The 21,778-nt window shown below is 38.6% G+C and overlaps 1 protein-coding gene across 3 annotated transcripts in view; it reads right to left on the bottom strand.

Moving 5' to 3' along the window:
- Positions 1-21,778, bottom strand: part of VWA8 (von Willebrand factor A domain containing 8) — a 278,034-nt gene that overhangs the window by 235,184 nt on the left and 21,072 nt on the right. For all 3 annotated transcript variants that reach the window (XR_012688656.1, XM_075199773.1, XM_075199771.1), the window contains exons 4-5: positions 3,120-3,250; positions 876-986 (exon numbers count right to left, since the gene is read on the bottom strand). Coding sequence is in view for 2 of the 3 variants with exons in the window: in XM_075199773.1 (XP_075055874.1) it covers positions 876-986; positions 3,120-3,250 (242 nt within the window). In the remaining variant the exon portion in view is untranslated. The remainder of the gene's footprint in view (positions 1-875; positions 987-3,119; positions 3,251-21,778) is intronic.

The raw sequence follows: 21,778 nt of genomic DNA, 5'->3' as shown, positions 1-21,778 counted from the left end.
TCTTTACATGATCAGCAGACTAAAGCAAAGATACATTAAAGCCATGACTTTGCAGACTGGACAAGCAACTGATGAGTTAATCTTGTTGTACATGAAATACTCTCGTCGTTCACTTGAACTCAAATTAAAATCGTGTTTTTAATGGTGCATTATAATTAGCTGTTTCCAGTTCCATTTTTGTAATTAGCTTTTTGGCCCCTTGAGCAGATAAAGGGACATTATGAGGCAATTTATTTTTAAATAGATTATTCTCAAGCTTTCATATGCTGTCCAAATCCAAACACAATATCCAACTTTAAGGAACTGAAATGTATTAAAAAAGGAAATTATAATTAAAAATGAGCATCCAAACTAATACTCATGATGACCATTTCAGTACAATTTATTATGTGCTTTACAGCAATACATTTTCACCACAAACTTTGGGGGAGTTGGGGGGGGGGGGGATTTAAGTAAACCTAAAAGCACATTCAAACAATCCTGTATTAACTTTAAAAAGTAAAGAAAAAAAAATATTTAAATTTGAATTTTGGAAGCCACCAAGGGATGATTATTAATCCATATATACACATTTATCAATGGTTGGAAAAAACATGTCAGCTCATCTAAAAAGAGAAAGCATTACATTAGTCAGTAAGATGATAAAAAAAAATAGCGGGGTCCTATACACTGGGTGTTACCCCACAATAATACATGCATTGCAAATCAACTCAGATTCATTCACATTAATTACTTATTTCCCTATATGCCTGCATATATCAATATACATCTGAACACAGAATATTGTACATTTTATTTCAGTACATTAAGCAGGTTCATAGTAAAAAAAAAAACTTGATTTATTTACAGCGTTAGATAGTGGTATGCTAACTTGCCTGATCAATGTAAAACACTGTTCCAGCTCGTATCTCTCTCCTCTGTTTCAGATCAGATTCTGTAGTGTCTCTTGACAGAGCAATGTATTCAACCTCTCTCTTAGTCAGCTCCTGTAAGAACAATCAGAAACTACAACTTAACTTTTATAATAATTTTCAGGGACTTCTTGAAACTAGTTTAGTATTGTATAGTTTAAATATAACAGAAAAAACTGTCAGCGCTCAATGATCCAAAAAAGCTGCCGAATATCGTGGATAAACAGGGTACACAAACCTATTAGTTTACAATACAGATAGCTAAATTTCCAGATTTAACAGCACTAAATGGTACCCAGAGGTCTCCTTAGAAATAATTCAATATATGGTATAAAAATCATGCATGAATGATAAAACACATGGAAAATTAATAAAAATAATAATATGTATTGTATAGTGCAATCACTCATTCACAATAAACCTAAAGAAATAGAGAAGTAAAATAAATAAAAAAATTATTGCTATCCTCCATTACAGGAGAATACAAATTAACAGTTCCAGCACTAACATTAATAGTGCCAGGACTGTCAATCAAACAATGCCACTATAAAAGGAGGACAAAATCCATCTAAATGTCCGGCTTACTACTAACAGTTGTCCCTGGATAAGACATGAAGGGCCTGAGTCATTAAGGAAAGTAAGGCAGAAAAAAGGAGTAAATGTTCTCCCGGACAAACCATGATACAATGCAAGGGGTGCAAATTAGTTTATTATTTTGCAGATAAGTTAAATACTGGCTGTTTTTATATCTAACAGACAAATACAAGCTAGCTTTATTTTTACACTGAAATTTAAAGTTGATCTAGGACATGCCCAACCTCAACTATAATTCTGTCCCCACATTTTAAATTTATCCCCCCCTCAGGTGCAACATGGTTTTGCCCAAAGTTACTCCTCTTATGCTATGCTCTTTTTAATGACTCAGGGCCAAAGAGAGAAGAGAAGTTATTACAAGGGGAAACAGCAAATGAAGTCGTTTTTATGGCAAAATAATGCTGTAGTTATTATCTGTACTATATAAAGTTAGGGCTAGATTTACTAAACTGCGGGTTTGAAAAAGTGGAGATGTTGCCTATAGCAACCAATCAGATTCTAGTTGTCATTTATTTAGTATGCCTGAGAGCCCATACTTGGTTAAAGTGCCTGGGAGCCCCATACTTGGTTAAAGTGCCTGGGAGCCCCATACTTGGTTAAAGTGCCTGGGAGCCCCATACTTGGTTAAAGTGCCTGGGAGCCCCATACTTGGTTAAAGTGCCTGGGAGCCCCTTACTTGGTTAAAGAGTCACACCAATACAATTAGAGAAGAAACTGGTTCTTGTGATATAAAGCCAGAAAATTTCCATACTATATAACGCTAAAACTATTAATACAATACATCAACAGAAACAATTATTACGGCTGAGTTTTAGATCATGTCTTTTTTCTCACAGTTCAAACGTAGAAAAATATGTTTATTCTCTATATTGCTGTAATCTTCCTGTTGATGTGAAATCTTCTCACAAATACAAGTGGAGTTTTCAGACAGAGAACCACAAGACTCCTTTTACACCATGAGGAATATTTACTAAACTGCAGGTTTGAAAAAAAAATGGAGATGTTGCCTATAGCAACCAATCAGATTCTGGCTGTAATTTTGTAGAATGTACTTAATAAGCTAGAATCTGATTGGTTGTTATAGGCAACATCTCCACTTTTTCAAAACTGCAGTTTAGTAAATATCATCATCATCAGCTATTTATAGAGCGCTACTAATTCCGCAGCGCTGTACAGAGAACTCACTCATATCAGTCCCTGCCCCATTGAAGCTTACAAATTAAATTCCCTAACACAGACGCAGACAGACAGAGAGAGACTAGGGTCAATTTGATAGCAGCCAATTAACCTACAAGTATGTTTGTGGAATGTGGGAGGAAACCGGAGCACCTGGAGGAAACCCACGTAAACATGGGGAGAACATACAAACTCCACACATATAAGGCCATGGTCGGGAATCAAACTCATGACCCCAGTGCTGTGAGGCAGAAGTACTAACCACTAAGCCACTGTGCTGCCCCGATACCCCCTTTTAATAATATATATATATAAAAAAAAAAAAAATTGGGTGGTCCCAAAACATATATATTCCTGTTCATCTTTTTAACCATGTACAAAGGAACATTGTTGTCAAACAATATATAATACAGACTACTTAAGACTACTTAAACTTACCAAATACTGCATAGCAATAGATCGCCTGAGTGGACCTGGAGGGCCAATGAGGAAGATATCTTGTCCCAATAGGTCTTTTTGCATTATCCATCTCAGGTGTTGAGCTACTGATTGGCATAGTGGATCAGAAACTAAAAACAAAGAACATTTCAATTAGACCATCATCTAACAATTCAAAATGCCAAGAAAATAAATGTCAAACAGTAATACAGGTTATATTTCTTTACCTTTTTTACAAAGAAGAAAAAAATCACAAAGACTGGGGTTTCTACAGATTTACCCATATGGTGGTCCTAATCTATTGTTACTATACTCTTAATGCAAGTTACCATGTTCAACAAGTAACTAGTCCCCTACACTGTGTACAGAAGTTGCCAAATGTTGCATAAGGTGGTAGATGGCAGTATATTAGGAGATGTGGCATAAAATGTGTCACTACAGTGTAGATAGCAGGAATACCAGTGTGTGCGAAGTTTGTAGCATATTGTGGGTGTACCAGTATCCGCTCTGTCAATAAACGTTGTAAAAACGGAACTTTTTAAATCTATTATTCAAGGTTGCTTTGAGCAGCCACTTCACAATTCAGCCTTTAGATGTGAGTTTTTAGTAAATTATTTTATTAAATTATCCTTCCTGAAATGTTTATCACATCCATTTATTTCTTGTTCTGGCTGCCTTCCTTGCTTTTCAGCCACACATTCATATCCAAAGGCAAAGTTGTTGGTTGCCACTGGACAAGGGACATAGTTTGTCTCAGGGTACAATTGTGAGCGGTTTCATATAGCAACTAAAATAAAAAAAAAACTCTGCATGATAAAATAATCACACAAGTAAAAAAGTACTGATGTACAGCAAAAATACAAAACATTGCAGAAGGGAATATACATATCAATTAATCAAACTAATGTAAAGCTGGAAAACCTCTTTCAGCTGCAACACAGTTATGTGGTATGACAGCTGTACATACATATTGTGGGTATTATATTGTGAGAATACTGTAACATGTTCTGGGTATCAGTATTGTGGTGTGCAAAAAAAGTGTAGCACAGGTAGGAGTATTGTGTAGGATAACAGTATAACAGAGGTTGTAGTATAGTGTGGATGGCAGCAGTGTGTGACAGTGTATTGTTGATTATAAGGTACTGTGGGGTGCAATGTATGGTACATTATAGGGTATTGTGTGGTGCAGCGTATTTAGTTTAGAGCATAGTGTGTCAATGTTGTGTTTGGTGACATTGTATTCTAGGTTGCAACATTGATTAAGTAAAATATCTATACAAATGTAAGTACTTTGTGGCCTCACCTGGGGTAGGGTGGCCTCACATACTAAAAACTATTTTTTAAAAAAACACCAACATGAATAGAATTAATCTGTATAAATTACAAATTATAATATCTTTAAACATCATTTTAGATAACTTTTTGCAATAATAAAAGAAGTATTAAACAATTTGCCAAAATAGAACAATTGGCTATTCATATCTCTAAATGAACACAGTGTGGGTGTTACTATTGTGTGAGGCACACCAGGAAACAGAACAGTGTAAGTGTCAGAACTGCCTGCATTGCAATGGGTATGGTGCATTGTAGTGTAATTAGTAGAAGTTTGAGCATTGCATGCAGTGGCAGTGTAGTGTCATTGTCAGTACTGCATGCAGTGGCAGTGTGGTGTGGCTATCAGTACTGCATGCAGTGGCAGTGTGGTGTGGCTATCAGTACTGCATGCAGTGGCAGTGTGGTGTGACTATCAGTACTGCATGCAGTGGGAGTGTGATGTGGCTATCCGGACTGCATGCAGTGGCAGTGTGGCTATCAGTACTGCATGCAGTGGCAGTGTGGTGTGGCTATCAGTACTGCATGCAGTGGCAGTGTGGTGTGACTATCAGTACTGCATGCAGTGGCAGTGCGGTGTGACTATCAGTACTGCATGCAGTGGCAGTGTGGTGTGACTATCAGTACTGCATGCAGTAGCAGTGTGGTGTGACTATCAGTACTGCATGCAGTGGCAGTGTGGTATGACTATCAGTAGTGCATGCAGTGGCAGTGTGGTATGACTATCAGTACTGCATGCAGTAGCAGTGTGGTGTGACTATCAGTACTGCATGCAGTGGCAGTGCGGTGTGACTATCAGTACTGCATGCAGTAGCAGTGTGGTGTGACTATCAGTACTGCATGCAGTGGCAGTGTGGTATGACTATCAGTGCTGCATGCAGTAGCAGTGTGGTGTGACTATCAGTACTGCATGCAGTGGCAGTGTGGTGTGGCTATCCGCACTGCATGCAGTGGCAGTTGTGGTGTGGCTATCAGTACTGCATGCAGTGGCAGTTGTGGTGTGGCTATCAGTACTGCATGCAGTGGCAGTGTGGTGTGACGTCAGTACTGCATGCAGTGGCAGTGTGGTGTGACTATCAGTACTGTATGCAGTGTAGTGTAGGTGATAGCACACATGCATTCAGCAGCAGCCATAAACTGACTGCTAAAGGCTGGCACACACAGATGCATGCATTCTCACATTTTATCCATGCTCACAAAAATTTTGATCCACAGACTTTCATTTTGACCTACATGAATGTAGTCTGCTACACACGCACATTGTGTCCCCCATACACAAAAACAATCACACATATTATATCCCACTCAGGCATTCAGGCCAATATACTGTATACATCACAAACACATTTATGAGCGCACTCAGGGCCTGAATCAAAGTCAGATGTAATCCGGTTGGTTTTGGGTATTGTTTTTTTTTTTTTCAAACTGCGCATGCTCAGAAAGTGAGAGTATGTAACTGCAGCTATTCAGACCTACGGCTTTTTGCCACTTACGGCTCCTTACACCTGAAGAGACGTAACGGGGAGGGAAGGGGTTTCTAATGTAGACAATGTAGAGAGAGGGCGTTCTCAAGCAACTGGGATGTAGTCGACTGAAAAAAAGGTTTTATTTGCAGGGGCAGGTGTAAGTAGTTAGAACTAGCAACTGCTTGTAATTAGAGATATGCTAATGATTCACAGATTTTTATTGATACTTTAATAGTTCCTCAGCCATAGATTAGGATTTTGCACGTTGGAGGAAAGATAAAAATGTATTTTTTTGTAAGCATGTCGGAAAGATGTTCCAGCTGTATTAGCTGGTAATTCAAGTTTAAATAATGCTTCATAGCAATTGCGTTTGTAACCTGTAAAATAAAAGGTTACTGTACATGTTCGCAAGTTAGATGTAAGTGTCTGAGGGCTGTGTCTACTGTCAAGCGGATGCATCTGATATGAATAATCAGCTCTGAATGCGCTGTACACTTACGTGTAACTTCTCAAAATGCAGTTACGCTTAAGTTTGTGTTCCACTCTGAATCAGGCCCTCAGCGTGCTCCACATAACAGCTTGTTTTTACAGTAGAGTGCCTGGATGCTCCATTCAGGGCACATGGAGGTGCACTCCTAGAGGCACCTCCACATACTAGAAGTGTGCCAAGTGTGTGTAGAGGTGGTGCACTGTGCAAACATCTAAATGTCAAATCAATGACTAACACCCAGCACTATACAGCACCTCTTTTATACATCAACATTTATTTATATAGCGCCACTAATTCCGCAGCGCTGTACAGAGAACTCGCTCACATCAGTCCCTGCCCCATTGGGGCTTACAGTCTAAATTCCCTCACACACACACGGGTCAATTTGTTAGCAGCCAATTAACCTACCAGTATGTTTTTTTGGGCGTGTGGGAGGAAACCGGAGCACCCGGAGGAAACACACACAAACACGAGGAGAACATACAAACTCACAGATAAGGCCATGGTCATAAAACACTACTCGGTGTAGCCTCATTTCTGACAAGTCCAAGTGGACACTTGGACTTGCCTCTCCACCCAATAATCAATAGGCAATAAAAGCTAACTTTGCACTGCACCTCACCTGCTTTCACCTTGCAAATGGCTTCCATTGTGCTCAATACGTATATTATACACACATTCTGTCCCAGATCTACACCATACATCGTCCATAAATGGCCTCGCACCTACACACATTTTGAGTCTCTTACACATACACACTAACATATACTAATGCATCTGTCCACACATATAAACATATATACATTGTGTCCCATACAACGTGCCATCTCCTCCAGCACACATACATCATATACACTCATTCTGTCCAATGCATACATATATACTTCTAACTTACATGCACTCTGGGCATATATGTATTATGTAGGTACATGGATATCTTCCACACATGTGCATTCACCCCATAAATAGGAATACTGCCATATATATATATATATATATATATATATATATATATATATTATTAAAGTAATTCTATCGTTTTCAAATAAGCATTGCATAGGCGATTGTATTGTGTTTCTAACGCACAAAGTATTTATTTTAGCAGATGTAAATAGTTAACAATTCAAGACATTATTATATTATGATACAGTACAGTACAGCCAATACCAAAAGATACATACATACCGCTTGCGCTACGCTGCGCTAACCACGGGCACCAGTGAACAGTAGTTCACCTTTGAATTCTGTGATCAGTGAAGACTGAGCCTGATGCGGGTGCAGCTATGATTATATATAGTCAGTGTTACACAGTGAACAATAGAGATGACGTAGCTTGCTTCTATAGGTCCAGACCATGGTGGTTCCAGGGTAAACAGGTCATAGGCTGATTCAATCTAAGGAATCCAAAGGTGGGGGTCATCTGTCCAGGGGATGTGCTCCAGTTCATTAGCATATCACATTCTGATATCAATCTGGCTATTTATTCCCTAACATCAATAACTAGAGTAAGCAATATGCGATCTCTTCGAGGATGGAACCGGACAGCTGCTGATGAATAGGGGAATAGTATGATATCAGACATGACATTTCCCATAACCTGAACCTTAGATAACACTAAAGTGTACATATAATCATAATATATAAACTAATAATAAACCAAATACTGTCTGCTCATAAATTACTGTGTAATGGATCCATTAAGAATATGAATTACATAAATAACTAAATGTTGTAATAAAAGTGTGTGCGTGCGTATTTTACCGTGCGATCGCCGTATGCCACGTGTAGCGTGGCATACTGAGTGCAATCGGCCAATAAAACAATATACTTTCGTTCATCCAATTATGCGACTTCGACAAATATATATATATATATATATATATATATATATATATATATATATATATATATATATATATGCCAATACATAATACAGCCATGAATTCTCCTCGCTACAATCTCTGAATCTTACCTGAGCCCTGACAGCCAAGGCCACAGTGCTCATTAATCTCAATAAAAGCTGCAAATGTGAATACTATACTAAGGGATTAAATTAAAGGTTAATTAACATTATAGGGAGATTGCAAATAAAAGATCATGTGAATAATCTAATTAAGCTATATTAAAGTATCGACTAAGGTTATTTAAGGCATTGGGAAAAATTGCATTATTGACTGATGAAATAATCAATTATGGAACACTTATGGCTTTGAGCAAAATTAAATTGAAATAACTTTCATGCAGAACACACTACATCTTGCAACCCTTTAAGATGTTTCTGTGATTCTCAGCTACTCTAGAGACCAGTGATGTATCCACTGTATCCCCTGCAAACAGCAGGATCTGGGCATGTACATACCATAAAGTAGAAATGAGTGTAGGCACTTGTCCTCACATTTGTGAATGTATGTGTCTTGTTAGTACAATAGCCATACAAGTTATTATTAGAAAACTTTGAGCGACATGAATGCTCTACATTTCATGCGAGTCCCTCACTCATTGTAGACTAAGGAAGCTGAAACAAGACAAAATCATTGGCACTTATTCCAAAATCAAGTAACCCTTCACATGCAGCTTATCAGCTTAGACACCACTTATTATATTTTATTGGCGAGATTAAGTTTGGGAACCCTTTTTTTATTGCCGTACCTTAAAGTAATATGGTAAGCTCACATCCAGCTCACCACTTTAACCTTACTCTGTGTGTTTTAAGATAACCTTCTTGTCCTGTGTTTACTTAAAAACTCTCTCGTAACTGACAAATAAAGACTTGCTACCCACTTATGTCGTGTTAAACACCAGTGCCTCTGCATGTCAAAAGCATTTGGGTGAACGTCCTTCACCAGTGCTCAGCGTAAGGTAAGTTCAGGACACTCCATTGACCAAAATGAGTTCATATGCAGTGAGCAGAAGTAAAGGGAGCATGTAGCATCCAAAAACCAATGCCCAAAGGCAGGTGCTAAAGCTAGTGGATGTGGGGGTCACTGGAAGCAATGGGTTACATTCCCATACCGGTTTCCTTACCAGAGATTGTAATGCAAATATAGTATGTCTGAGCCAGCAGTGTAATGTATGCAATGGTGAAGCAAAGTGTCCAACACAGATGTCAAAGGATCATTGGTACACTGGCCTGGTAACCACCTAAGTAAAAGGTAAAAGCTGTCTATCTTTACAAAGTGTGTTGGCTAGACACGAACCACAAATGTTTCACACACATACACACACTAGCTTGACCAGAGACAAATAAAGTAAAAAAATAAATAATACGGTTGCAATACATTTATGGTAAACGTACATGGACATTTATAGACCTTGCTTTTCACTGTGTACAACAAATTCCACTTGGAATAACAGACACAGTGGTTGCTAAGAAATCTACTGAGAGGAGATGTATAGAAAATAGAACATCTGAGTTCTCTTGAGAGGATGCATTTAAAAAATTCTAAAGATTCTAAACATAAATTAATCTGTCTCAGAGCCTAAGTTTGGAATAGGCCTCGAAGCCCAGCTCTAGATAGACTTACCCCCAGAGAGGTGCAGAGTCTAACGGTAGAGAGGTATTCACCAGGGATCCCCACAAGGGAATATGGACTTAGCTGTTCTCTAGCCACAGGACGCGATCCTCTAAGAGGGATTAGAGCAGGGTGAGATGGAACCGTGGAGTGGAGCAGAACTGTTGGACGATAAATGCAGAGATTCAGGTGAATGGCAGTGAACCGAAGCATTGAGGTCTTCAGAAAGCGAATAACTTGAGGATGAGACCGATGATGAGGCACGAGGTTCTTGCAATAATACCACAGGTCTGGATCGTGGAACAGGTAACACAGGATACCAACTGAGAGGTGGTGAACTGCAGAAAACTGATGCACTGAGATCCCTGGAAAGCGAATAGCTTGAGGACGGGACCGATGATGAGGCATGAGGTTCTTGCAATAATACCATAGGTCTTGATTGTGGAACAGGTAACACAGGATACCGATGTGCAGATGGGAGCCAGAGAGAACAGCATCCTAACAGATAAGGAGACCTGAACATCTGGCAGCTTAGTAGAGAAGCAGGTGCTTTAAATAGACAGAGCTGACATGCAATTAGCCAATCAAGAGAATGCAGGAAGTTTTGAAAAGACCAGGTGTGCGCATGCTCAGTTCAGACCAGCAAGTGAAACAGGTAAGAACAGTAACAAAAATGCAGGTTGGCTGGTGCTATGTGTGACAATCTTTTTCAGGCAATGTCTTTGGGTTCTCAATGTGATTGATAGAAAAATAGTACTTTTGAAAAGTTCTCCATGTGATTGATAGTGGAGTTTTTTCAATAAAATAGAGCTCTAAATGCCATTTCTCAATGATATATGTTTGTTATGGTCACAGACAAGTTAATATGAAAAATGTTTTTATTGCCTCCAACAATCCCTTACATGGCTTCACATAACTACACATAAGAGCAAAACCAAGTAAAAAATTATAATGTCAAAAAATGTCATCTTCATATTCCCTCTCGCAACACTTGCTCCAAATAGACCAACTCCTCCTTAACCGCAATAACAAACCTGAACCACTTTAAGTAACTCTCCTCACACAATATTCACTGTCCTGTAAAATTTCCTTCCCTTCTTCTAAAAACACTCACTCTTTATATTGATAAATGTTATCAGTCAAATCTAATAAATGTATTATTTATGCATAAGCAGACGTCACTTAAGTAATCCTGAGCATGTAAGCTTACCTGTTATTTATATTTTTTATCTATGTCCGTTTAAAATCAAAAGTTTTATAAAAATGATAACCACACATGCAGTTATTGTAGACCTTTAAAATCATACATTGTAACGTGTGGGACCGCTAAAACAACCATCTGTACTATAAAAATCTGATCACATTTGATTGTGCAAAGGAAAAAATTCCAATCAGCCAATGATCCAAACTGCCAGGTCATCAGCCACCCAGAAAATATAAGGCACTACGTCATCTGCTCACTTGGAGATTGAGTAAAATGAATGTTACTTATGCAGCTTGCTGTGTTTATAATAGGTAATACCCATGTATATGAAAACAACAGTCAGCATATCTATTACCAAAAAGACTAGCAAAAAATCTCACAACTATTAACTTCCAATCTTTTTTCATCTTTAGACATATTCGGTAGAATGCTAGAAACATTTAGCTGATGTATGTTATTTAGTTCAATAATATTTCATGTATGTATTAATGACAAAGGGTGGTTATACTTGTTTTTTTAATGGTCGCATATATGCTGGAAGTAAACATTTGTGTGATGATGTAAGCACTGCAACACAGAGTAACAATAGATTACTCGTAGCACAAAAAACATTTTTGTAACTGTAAAATCAAAGAATGAAACAACAATAAAAACTTTAAAGAAACATTGTACTGTATGGGCAACACATGTTGTACTGTGGAATCTGTTGCAGACCGAACAAATGTACAGTATTCAGGACCATAGACAGCACCTTAATATGCACTGTGAATATACTGATTTCATGGAATGCCTTTCATCCATTCATTTGTGCCTATCCAGCTTCATGTTACTTGGTGTTTATTGCGCATGTATTAATATAGCAGATACAGTGCATCAGCAAGAAATGTTAAAGAAAGAACAGAAGTGAAACAGCTGCTCCTGCAGTACAATAAAGAGTCGTCTTAAAGTGAATCAAGTCTGGACTCTTCACATAAACTCAACCACAGCTACTATATGTAATCTTATAACAGAGGACCCATTTAATCAATTATGTATATACAAGTAAATATTCTAAAGATGTGAGTTGAATTAAAGAAAATGACAGTTACTTCCAAAAAGTTTCCTGTCACCTGACACCATGTGGAATGTATTTTAGGTTTTTCTTTGTAGAATTAAATAAAACTACAGTGCAGAATGACTGTAGTTATAACGTATTACCATGATATGCGTCATACGGCCAAAATATAAATGTAATTTTCAAAAAGTAGGTATATTGTATTGGAATGTTATTTTGAAGTGATTCTCAAAACAATTTCAACAAGAAGGAAGATTCAGAACCTGACTGTTTAAGAAACGTAAGTCCTGTTACGTGTAGCATTTTGCGCATGCTCAAAAACCACCTACACACCAGTGGACGCAAGTGCCTGCAACTCAAGTTCAAACGCAAATGACAATTCCGACTGCCTACCCTTTGAAAGGCAGAACGGGGGAGAATGGGCAATGTACAGTAAGAGTATTCCAAAGTCGAGCGCACGCACATGCATTCGATTCAAGCTCTAGACATGTCTAAGGTACTTTAATTGTAGCTGTATCACTTGCACCAGCTACAGGTCGGGTGTAAGTGCCAAGTGATAGTGATGATAGTTGCATATACATGCTAGAACATGTGCAATTAACAGCAACTGTAAAAATGCATTTTTGTACAGTAAACATTTGTAGTATCTTGATATGTATTTCATGCAAAAAATGTATGGTTTTTTTCATGATTACAGTATTAACAGGTGTAAATGTATATAATTTTCTTCCGTGTATTTTGATGGAACTTTATATATACATATGCATTGTGTATAGTGCAGTATATTGTGTCTGTTTGTATATGGCAAGAGCGTTCTTACACCCGTATACAAATGCAAACGTTTCCTCAGATCCGCTTGTACTATGTGTGTGCAATTTCTGTCTGTTTTAAAAAACGTAAATTGCGTTCACTTTGTGTTCCTTCATAAATCAGGCCCTCTATGTCCTTCTTCTATTGAGCATGTGTGGAAGAAAGTGCTATTGCAGTAAATTAATTACAAGCTGGGTGGCTTCTTCAAATAATGTGGCTTTCAAAAGTATATAGTTTGCCAGGGCTACCATGTTTCTGAAGATTTTCTAGATAACCAATAGTGGTTATGTGCCTAAACGAGCACTAATCTAACAAAGAACATAACCTATCACTGTTTAGGCCATAAATGTAACCAAACAGAAGCTGACCTATAGCAATGGCGGTGGGAATGTCCTATAGTAAGGTGAGTCTGGCTTCAAGTCAAAAAATATGCGGACAATGACCTGAGAAAATTATGACCCATTTACCCCACAGTGGGTAGTCAGTCCTTCCGCAAGGGCAACTGATTATCTTCAATTTAAGAATATAGTTAAGGTTCACTCTTTTTCCTCCTGCCCCTGTGAGCACCAAGGTTATAAATATGACTGTAAGAAAGTAGCACAAAGTACTAATTTTCTTTCAGAAAGTCATTTAGACCATCCTAAATATTACATAATAATTAGAATCCTAATAATTATTTATCACATAGCATGTACTACTTAGATAAAACCACATATTCTGCTAGCAAATTGTCTGTAACCATAATTTGTCAAATTGTTATGTACATTTATGTGATGTCTGCTTCAATAAAAGTAAATATATACTAAAACAATTAAATTTACGTCAAGACATAAACAGCAGAACTTGCACTGGGCACATGAGAAATGGTGTTTTAAATGTCTGGAAACTAAAAAAAAAAAAAAAAAAAAAAAAGAAGCGTGTTGGAGCCAAACAGAAAATAGAATTGCATAGGCACTAACAAAAGATTGCATTTTTATATGTTTTATGATGTATTTGTTTCCCTGTACGGTATGTGTATACTTTATTAAGCATAACAGGCCAACAAAAGTAAAAATGATCCTGCATACAGTACAAGCATAGATAATGCTGAAAGGACAGAAACAGAACAGAAAGAGAACAGAAAAACAAGGCACAAAGTTTGTTCGGCCCATACAATCCACTACTGTTTTATTTGATATGCTTTGGTAAGTGAGGGGCCTCTTTCCTTTAAGCATAATAATCCAGGTGCCTCAGGAGTCTTAATTACAGTAAAACCAAAATTTGGAGATATAGATTTCCAGTGTAAGGTGGTATTTCCTTTAAATGCAGTACTGCTCGGATGCAAGCACTGATAATAATTATGGTTCACATTGCAGTAATGCAGTGACTCATGATGGGACCAAAGATAAAAAGTGTAATTTGTGAAAATGTAACAGTTTAAAATGTGTTAAAACAATACATTTATTCAAAGACACTTATCTGTAGTAACATATCATTAGGCATTGTAAACAAGTGTTACAAGCTATAACAAACAAATCAGACAATAAAGCAGGAAGGAGCTGGGGGCCATAAGTGAAGGCTCGGAGGGCCACATGTGGCCCTAGGACCGCCTGGCGCCCATCACCGGTAGATTTCCTGTAAACGTTCTTATAATAAACTCTGTTGTAAGACTGTAGCAACCAACCAGATTCTAGTTATCATTTTCTACATTTATACACTGCAAGTGTCCTAATATATTTGCAAGGAAAAAGGTCAAAAAGAATAAAATTTTAGGTCACACTGCAAAACTTAATGATACAGAAATATAAGTCTGAGCTTTAACAGTAAGCTCACAAAAGAAACAGAATCCCAGCACGTCTCCTCAGAATAATGCCTGAGGGCTGTACCTGACTATCCCTCTTCTCTATTTTCATGAGAAGCTTGGTTAGAAGCCTATCATATATTTCTGATTAATATAACTCCATACTGATTGTGTCTGTAACAACTCTCCCATTTAATAGCTGCCAATTTTCCATAAACAAAATTTTTGGCCTTGAATGTTCCTTTTTCAGTACTAACTAAATGATCAGATTGAATTTTTAAACGTGCCTGTTCTTGTTTTATAGGCAGTGCAATTTTTTTATCTATAACATCTATGTTACCATCATGTCCACAGGTGATGACATATGGGGGCGTTGTCTATACAGAATGTACTGTATGCGACATGTAAATAAGCACATTGTGCAGTAAGAGAGCTAAGTCCTAAGTGCTTTAAGTATTTGTTCCCTGCTGGTTACATATGAATCATTGATATTTATATACTTTAAAGTACCTCTTAATTAAGCCTCACTTACAGCATTGTCAACAATAGTATTACTCTATATGTTAGTGGCATCATACAACAATTAATACCAAATCTGTATCTGAGACTGACCGTGATCCAACAACCAGATCAGAGTTTGAAATAAAATTTGAGTTTGCCTCCATTGGCAGACTGTGAAGAGGAAATCTGAGGATTTATGTAAATAATGACAATGCTTTATCCTTGACTATAAAGCGTTTTTACCGTATCCTATCCAATCACCATTGAGAATTCTTGTTATGGAGCGGTGAGAGAGGAAGATCAGTCCTGCAGCAGCATTTAGGATGGACTGAAGTGGGGAGACATGGGTGGTGGGAAATGTCAGATAGCAGAAGGTGTCAGTAGTTAAGACGGATGATAATGAGAGAATGGATAAGAGATTTGATTAGGTAAGAAAATGGCTTATTCTGGCAATGTTTCTAAGGTGGACAGGACTGGGAGAGAGTCTCGATGTGAGGAATAAAGCAGAGGGTGGAGACAAGTGTGACACCATGGCAGCGGGCTTGGAAGACTGAGGAAATGTGGTGTTATTGACGAAGAAAGAGATTTGAAGGGAAGTGGTGACTCTGGGAGGAGGGAAGATGATAAGTTCTCTTTCGGACATGTTTAGATGCCAATGAATATAGTTAATTTTAGAAGTACTATAAACTGGCGCATCATGCATGGACTTTTCCATGAGAGGGTGGCAGGTGTCGATTAGAGATGAATAATACTGGGCATCTCTTTACAAAACAAAAAGCAGAATAGACCAATGCAAATGACTCATTCATTCACCGACCCAAATGGGACCAATTCCAGCTGGTGGTTGCCTTGGCACACATATAAACAGAGTGTTTGAAAGGTTAATAAGGGGTGACTTGACCTGCAAACAGATTAAAAGAAATAGGCTGGTACACACTACAGAAATTTTCTCCCGATGCGATTTAGTTAACGATTTTACCAATGACTGAAAAAAAAAACAACATATTAGCATGCCGATTCATGTGTACACGCTAGAAGATTTACCTTCAGATCTGTGCTCTTTCTCTGTCATAACCATTGGCTGAAAATATTGTGATTCTGCGCACTCCATAGAGATCTATGGACACTGCCGGTGCTGAGTGCGCACACACTGCAGAATTGGAATAACGTTGTTGCATCATTGATTGAGATTTTTGCTTGGTTTAAAAATCAAATCAAATGATATGATGAGCTTTGGAATGATAGTCATTCATCATTGGAGCGGACACACTAATGCAATATGGGGCCGAACAGTTGTCTATCGTGTGATTGGCCCGATAATTGTCTGAAAATCCGGTAGTGTGTACCCAGCCTTACTGATTGTGTTCCACCTTTACCTTAGGCCTAATCTTTGTGGTGTGTCATGGAGACTGAGAAATAAGAAAATAGCTACATAGAAACGAGGAAAAAATTGACGGCAGATAATAACCACTTGGCCCATTTAGTCTAGTTTATTAACCTATGGTAATCTCAAACCCTATTTGGTCCTTTAATCTTTGTAAGGATATCCTTATGTCTATTCCAAGCATGTTTAAATTGCTTCACTGTATTAGCCAGAGCCGTAACTAGGGAGGTGCGGGCGGTGCCGTCGCCCAGGGCGGAAGCCCAGGGGGGGCGCAGCCGCCCGATACCTGCCTCTATACCCAGGCTCAATTGATTCACAGGTGCCACAAGCAACAGCTCATTCCCTGCATCAGAAGCAGTCACCTTAAGCAGCTTGTTCGGCATTTGGAACGCATACTTGCGTTCCAAATGCCGAACTTCCTGCTTTAGGTGACTGCTTCTGATGCAGGAATGAATTATAACCTCCCACAGGCGCTCACTCAAGGAGGGGGGGGGGGGGGGGGTAAAATTGCCAAGAAACCCCTTTCCCCTGTGCTTGTATCCCTACCTCTGGTAAACGGAGGTTTTTTACATTTTTTTTAAATCATTATTTTATAAAAGTGGGCGGAGCCAGAACTCATCATGACTGTAGGGTCCGTGCAGCCTATTACTGCAGCTCAGGGATCCTACTGACAGCCCTGCAGGAACAGAGGAGATCGTGGCTGCCACACACTACAGGAAACAGCAAGAGGTAAGTGAAAGTAATTGCTATGTAAGAAGAAGAGACAGAGGAACGGAAATGGGGATAAACTAAATGGGAGGGGGAGTAAAGAAAGGTAGAACTTAGGTTATAAGGGATATTTTGAAATGGGAAGGGGTTCCCCCTTCCTTTATACTTTCATCCATGTTTGCTAGTAAATAGAGCAGATCCACTACTCAGAGTAGCAGATGCCTGTCCTCTTTTAAACTTTTCAGCAGCCCAGTCCTGACTCCTGTCTCCCCCCCATGTTTGTGTGTACTGTGTATCAGTGTATCTTGCCACTCCCCCCTCCTAGTGTGTCTGTCTGTATCAGCTTCCTCTATCCCTGGTTGTGTCATCTCTTTATCCAAATTTGTATGTATAGCCCTCTTTCTCCCTATGTATTTGTGCCCCCCCCTCCCCCCTCCCTGTTTATGTGTGCATAGCTCTTCTTTTTGTGTGTTTATGTCCGTTTCTGCCTTTCCATTTGTGTGCCTGTGTCTCCCCATGTGTGTTTCTCTGTCCCCCTTTTGATTATATGTCTATTTCTACATTGTGTCCCCTTATTTTCCTCCCCTTTGTGTGTATCTCATTTTGCCATCTCATTACATATGTGTGCCAGGTGGGCACTTAGGGGTATTTTACAGTTGTCCAGAACCCCCTCACATTCAAATCAAACCACCCTGAAAGCAGTATCTGCATATGTATGCTGAAGCTGTCTGCGGTCGCAGAAAGATCAGCAAGAAAGAAAGGGGCGCATGCATGATTTCATGCCCGTCACGTGACGCAGCCTGAGCGTAACACAGCAGAGGTGGCACCCCTTATATCCCCACAACAGGGGCGACAGCATTTCTGCTGAGAGGTGAGTGGCTGTTACTATGCTATAAACTATATTTGAGACACTGGGGCCTATTTACAAATAGGGCCCCCAGTTCAGCAATATGTAGGAGTTTTATAGCTGTAAACTATACTAAGTGTTTAGGGCATTCAGTTACAATACTGTGGAAAAAAATAGGTTAAAAATATATATATTTATTTTAAAACCTTTTATTAAAAATGTTTTATTCAAAGAATAAATAGTTTTCAAACTATATTAATCTGTTGTCTCTATCCTGTGATGGCAATAACAGAACAGGTATTGTGGCGGTGCAATTACCACCATGATGCTTGTTAAATAGGCTTCCCCTTACAAACATTTGGAACCCCCCCCCCCTTTTGAAATCCTGCGTTTGCCCCTGCAACTTTCTACAACTTTCTAATTTACCGGTACCAGTGACTGCAATAGACAACTACTGAGGTTGGTACTTTTTTACCTAATAATGATTGGTCCTTACAGAACTAGCAAAGGCCCAAGAAAATGGCTGGCTGCACAGAGGGCTTCGGCTAGGAGGAGCAGCATGTTAGTGGAATGTTTTCAGTATGGTGGCACTGCTATTGTAAATATGTATTTTTGTTTTACATGCATGTTTTAACCTATTATTGTGAACAATTCAATTTGGTTTAATGATTTTAAGGGGACACAATTTATAAGCTTATATTAGTGATTAGATAGTACAGTACATACATAGTCTGTCACACCAGAAATAACACTTCTACCTTATAATTGTTTGAATTTAGGGAGATTTTTTTTGATTGGACCTCTGCAGTTTTGCACCATTTGCGATGTGTACAATCTTTTTTTTTTTTTGTTTTAAATTGATTTGCTTCTCCGTTGGGGAGAGGGGGGAGTGACAGTTGCTAAAGGTTTGGGGTTTCTCCAAAGCACTCTTTGTAAAACTATTTAAATTTACTGTTTACTATATGTCAGTATTGTCATTGGTGAGGAATAAATGTAGCTGGTGTCAATTTTACATCTTCAGGATTGAGTAATGCTTCTTGTAAGGCCAGAGCCGTAACTGGGCAGGTGCAAGCAGTGCCATCGCCACACCCCCCACATTAGGTTGGCCACACCCCCACATTAGGTTGGCCACACCCACTCCTTAAATGTCAATCCCATTTAGATGGGGGGCGCCGGTGCCCTGTCTCGCCCAGGGCACTAAAATGTCTAGTTACGGCACTGGTATTAGCCTCTACCACCTCTGATGGAAGGCTATTCCACTTATAAGTGGAATACCTTATTCCAGAACAATTCAATAAACATCAGTTTACATTTTATGAACATTTTATGAATATTATGCTCAGTCATTTTATCTATTATTCTGTTGCTTTATATCATCTATTCTTACACATTATTTCTAAATATGGCGATTATATTAATGATTGTAGGTGTGTAAGCCAAGTCTATGACGAACCAGAAGTGACATCTCGGAACTACCGGAAGTACGCAATTGATGCGTTCCAACACTCGTTGGGAACTATGAGGGCGGGAATTTGTTCTGGATTTGATTGGTCTAATAAGATGGACTCTACTATTTAAACCCATCAAACTATTATGGATGAAATTGACCCCTTGAAAAAGTCTTTGTGAAGACGAAACGCGTTAGCTTTTTTCGATTGAACTACGTCTGGTCGTTACTGCATACTTTTTCTCCATAAGGAGGACAGATAAGTGATTGTTTTTATATTTAATGTACGGACATATTACTGCTCTCACTGATTTTTACTCCTTATATTAAAATCTTTTAGTATTTATGAGCTTGAGCATTATTGAGATTTGTACAACCAGTGTTAAGGACATACTGCACTATTGTGGTTATCCTTTTGAGTTTCAGTATATACCTGGATTCGCTTCCTGATTAGGAGAACAAGGTTTCAACATTTATCAGATAAGCGGTTTATTAACTATTTCTTGGTACGGGTCCTAATTGGCACTCCTTCACTTCCCAATTAGTTTTAAGAAGAATTATGCTATGAGTGGCGCTACTTTTCCTTTTTGCTTTTAAAACATCAGTTTAGTTTAATAAGAATATAGCTGAGGAGACAATCTTTCCTTTCTGCTAGCAACTGGTAAATCTGTAGACATCATCCCCCCTCTTTGTACATTGAATATAACTTCTGGCGCCACATATATGAAAGTCAGTAGTTATGACAATCTAAATAAAGTTCATAATCCTTTAATAAAAATCTGTGTTTCACATTAGTTTGCACATAAAAAATGAAACCAACAGGATTCACCTGTGAGTCTATTGTACCAAATTAGGATCAATTGAATCAATATTGTCTCTAATATGCACACACACTCATCAGTGTTGTGCGATACTGAATGTCTTCGATTCATATACACGGTTTATATAAATCCTGTGATTACTCACATATAGAATGACAAGTTAACCCGTGCATGATACTCATGCATTCTAGTCAAATCAAGCTACTTAAGGTGTTAAAAAGGTTCTTGTCATGCATTTGGGCCATAGCCCAGGCCTCCTCAGGGGAAGAGCGTTACTTCCCGATGTAAGCGCCCTTTTTTAACATGGTTTTGTCTACATGTCACCATCTCATCATTCTTCTCCATCACCTCATCCTTCATTTTCATCGCCACATCTATCCAGATGTCTATCCAGACACAGGAATCTTTCTCAGCGGTCCTGAGTATCACACCACTCTCGCTCTGTCACCCCCGGCAACCACCAACCACTCCCCACTGTCACCCCCGGCAACCACCAACCACTCCCAACTGTCACTTCTCCTTCAAGAAATATATATATATTTTTTTAAAATCTTTATAAACACTTAACAATTAACAAATTAAAAACATCTTAGTATACCAAATTTCAGCCCTTTCTGATTTTTTTTTTACACACACACTAAGAATTTAGTAGGTCGGTGTATAACTCCGCCCAGCAGGTGGCGCTGCAGCTTGGTTTTATTTTTTCCACACACAGACAGACTAACACACGCCACTAAGCATTTATATTATAGATATTTCTTATGATGTCCTTGCAGAATCGCAGGGTCTTTTCCAAGCAGTTAGGGGCTATATGTCTGTCGTCCCATGTCTATTCGTAACAGTGTACTGCTGGATTGCATCGGTCCAATGCACTTCCTATAGTTTGGCGCGCACCCTGCATTTCAATTTCCGAACTTCCGGTATTCGCTGTAGTGTGTGGAACACACGCCAACTTTGGCGTTCCACAGCAATTACATGATAATTAAAAAGCTCTGCTTATCATGTTCTGTCAAATATTATGAGCAAGATCTCTTATTATCTCCAATATTCACTGTGCCATATAGATGGCATACGTAATTTGGCGTTCCACAGCAATAAGATGGTGGGGGAAGTTCTGCTTTTCGTGTCTTACAGTTATAGTGCAGTCAAAGAATGTATAGTGGAATCTCCTATTTCCAACGTATTCACCAGATTGGCTTCATCAGGGATAGGGATTCTCTCACGTCCTCTTCCTTAAATAGCGTTCTTGTTATCTATCAACCAATCTCTTTGGGGCTTGTCTCTGACTCTTAGATTGGCTTAC

This window comes from Mixophyes fleayi, chromosome 2 (genome assembly GCF_038048845.1).
Source record: "Mixophyes fleayi isolate aMixFle1 chromosome 2, aMixFle1.hap1, whole genome shotgun sequence".
NCBI lineage: Eukaryota > Metazoa > Chordata > Amphibia > Anura > Limnodynastidae > Mixophyes > Mixophyes fleayi.
This window is presented reverse-complemented; position numbering and strand designations above follow the sequence as displayed.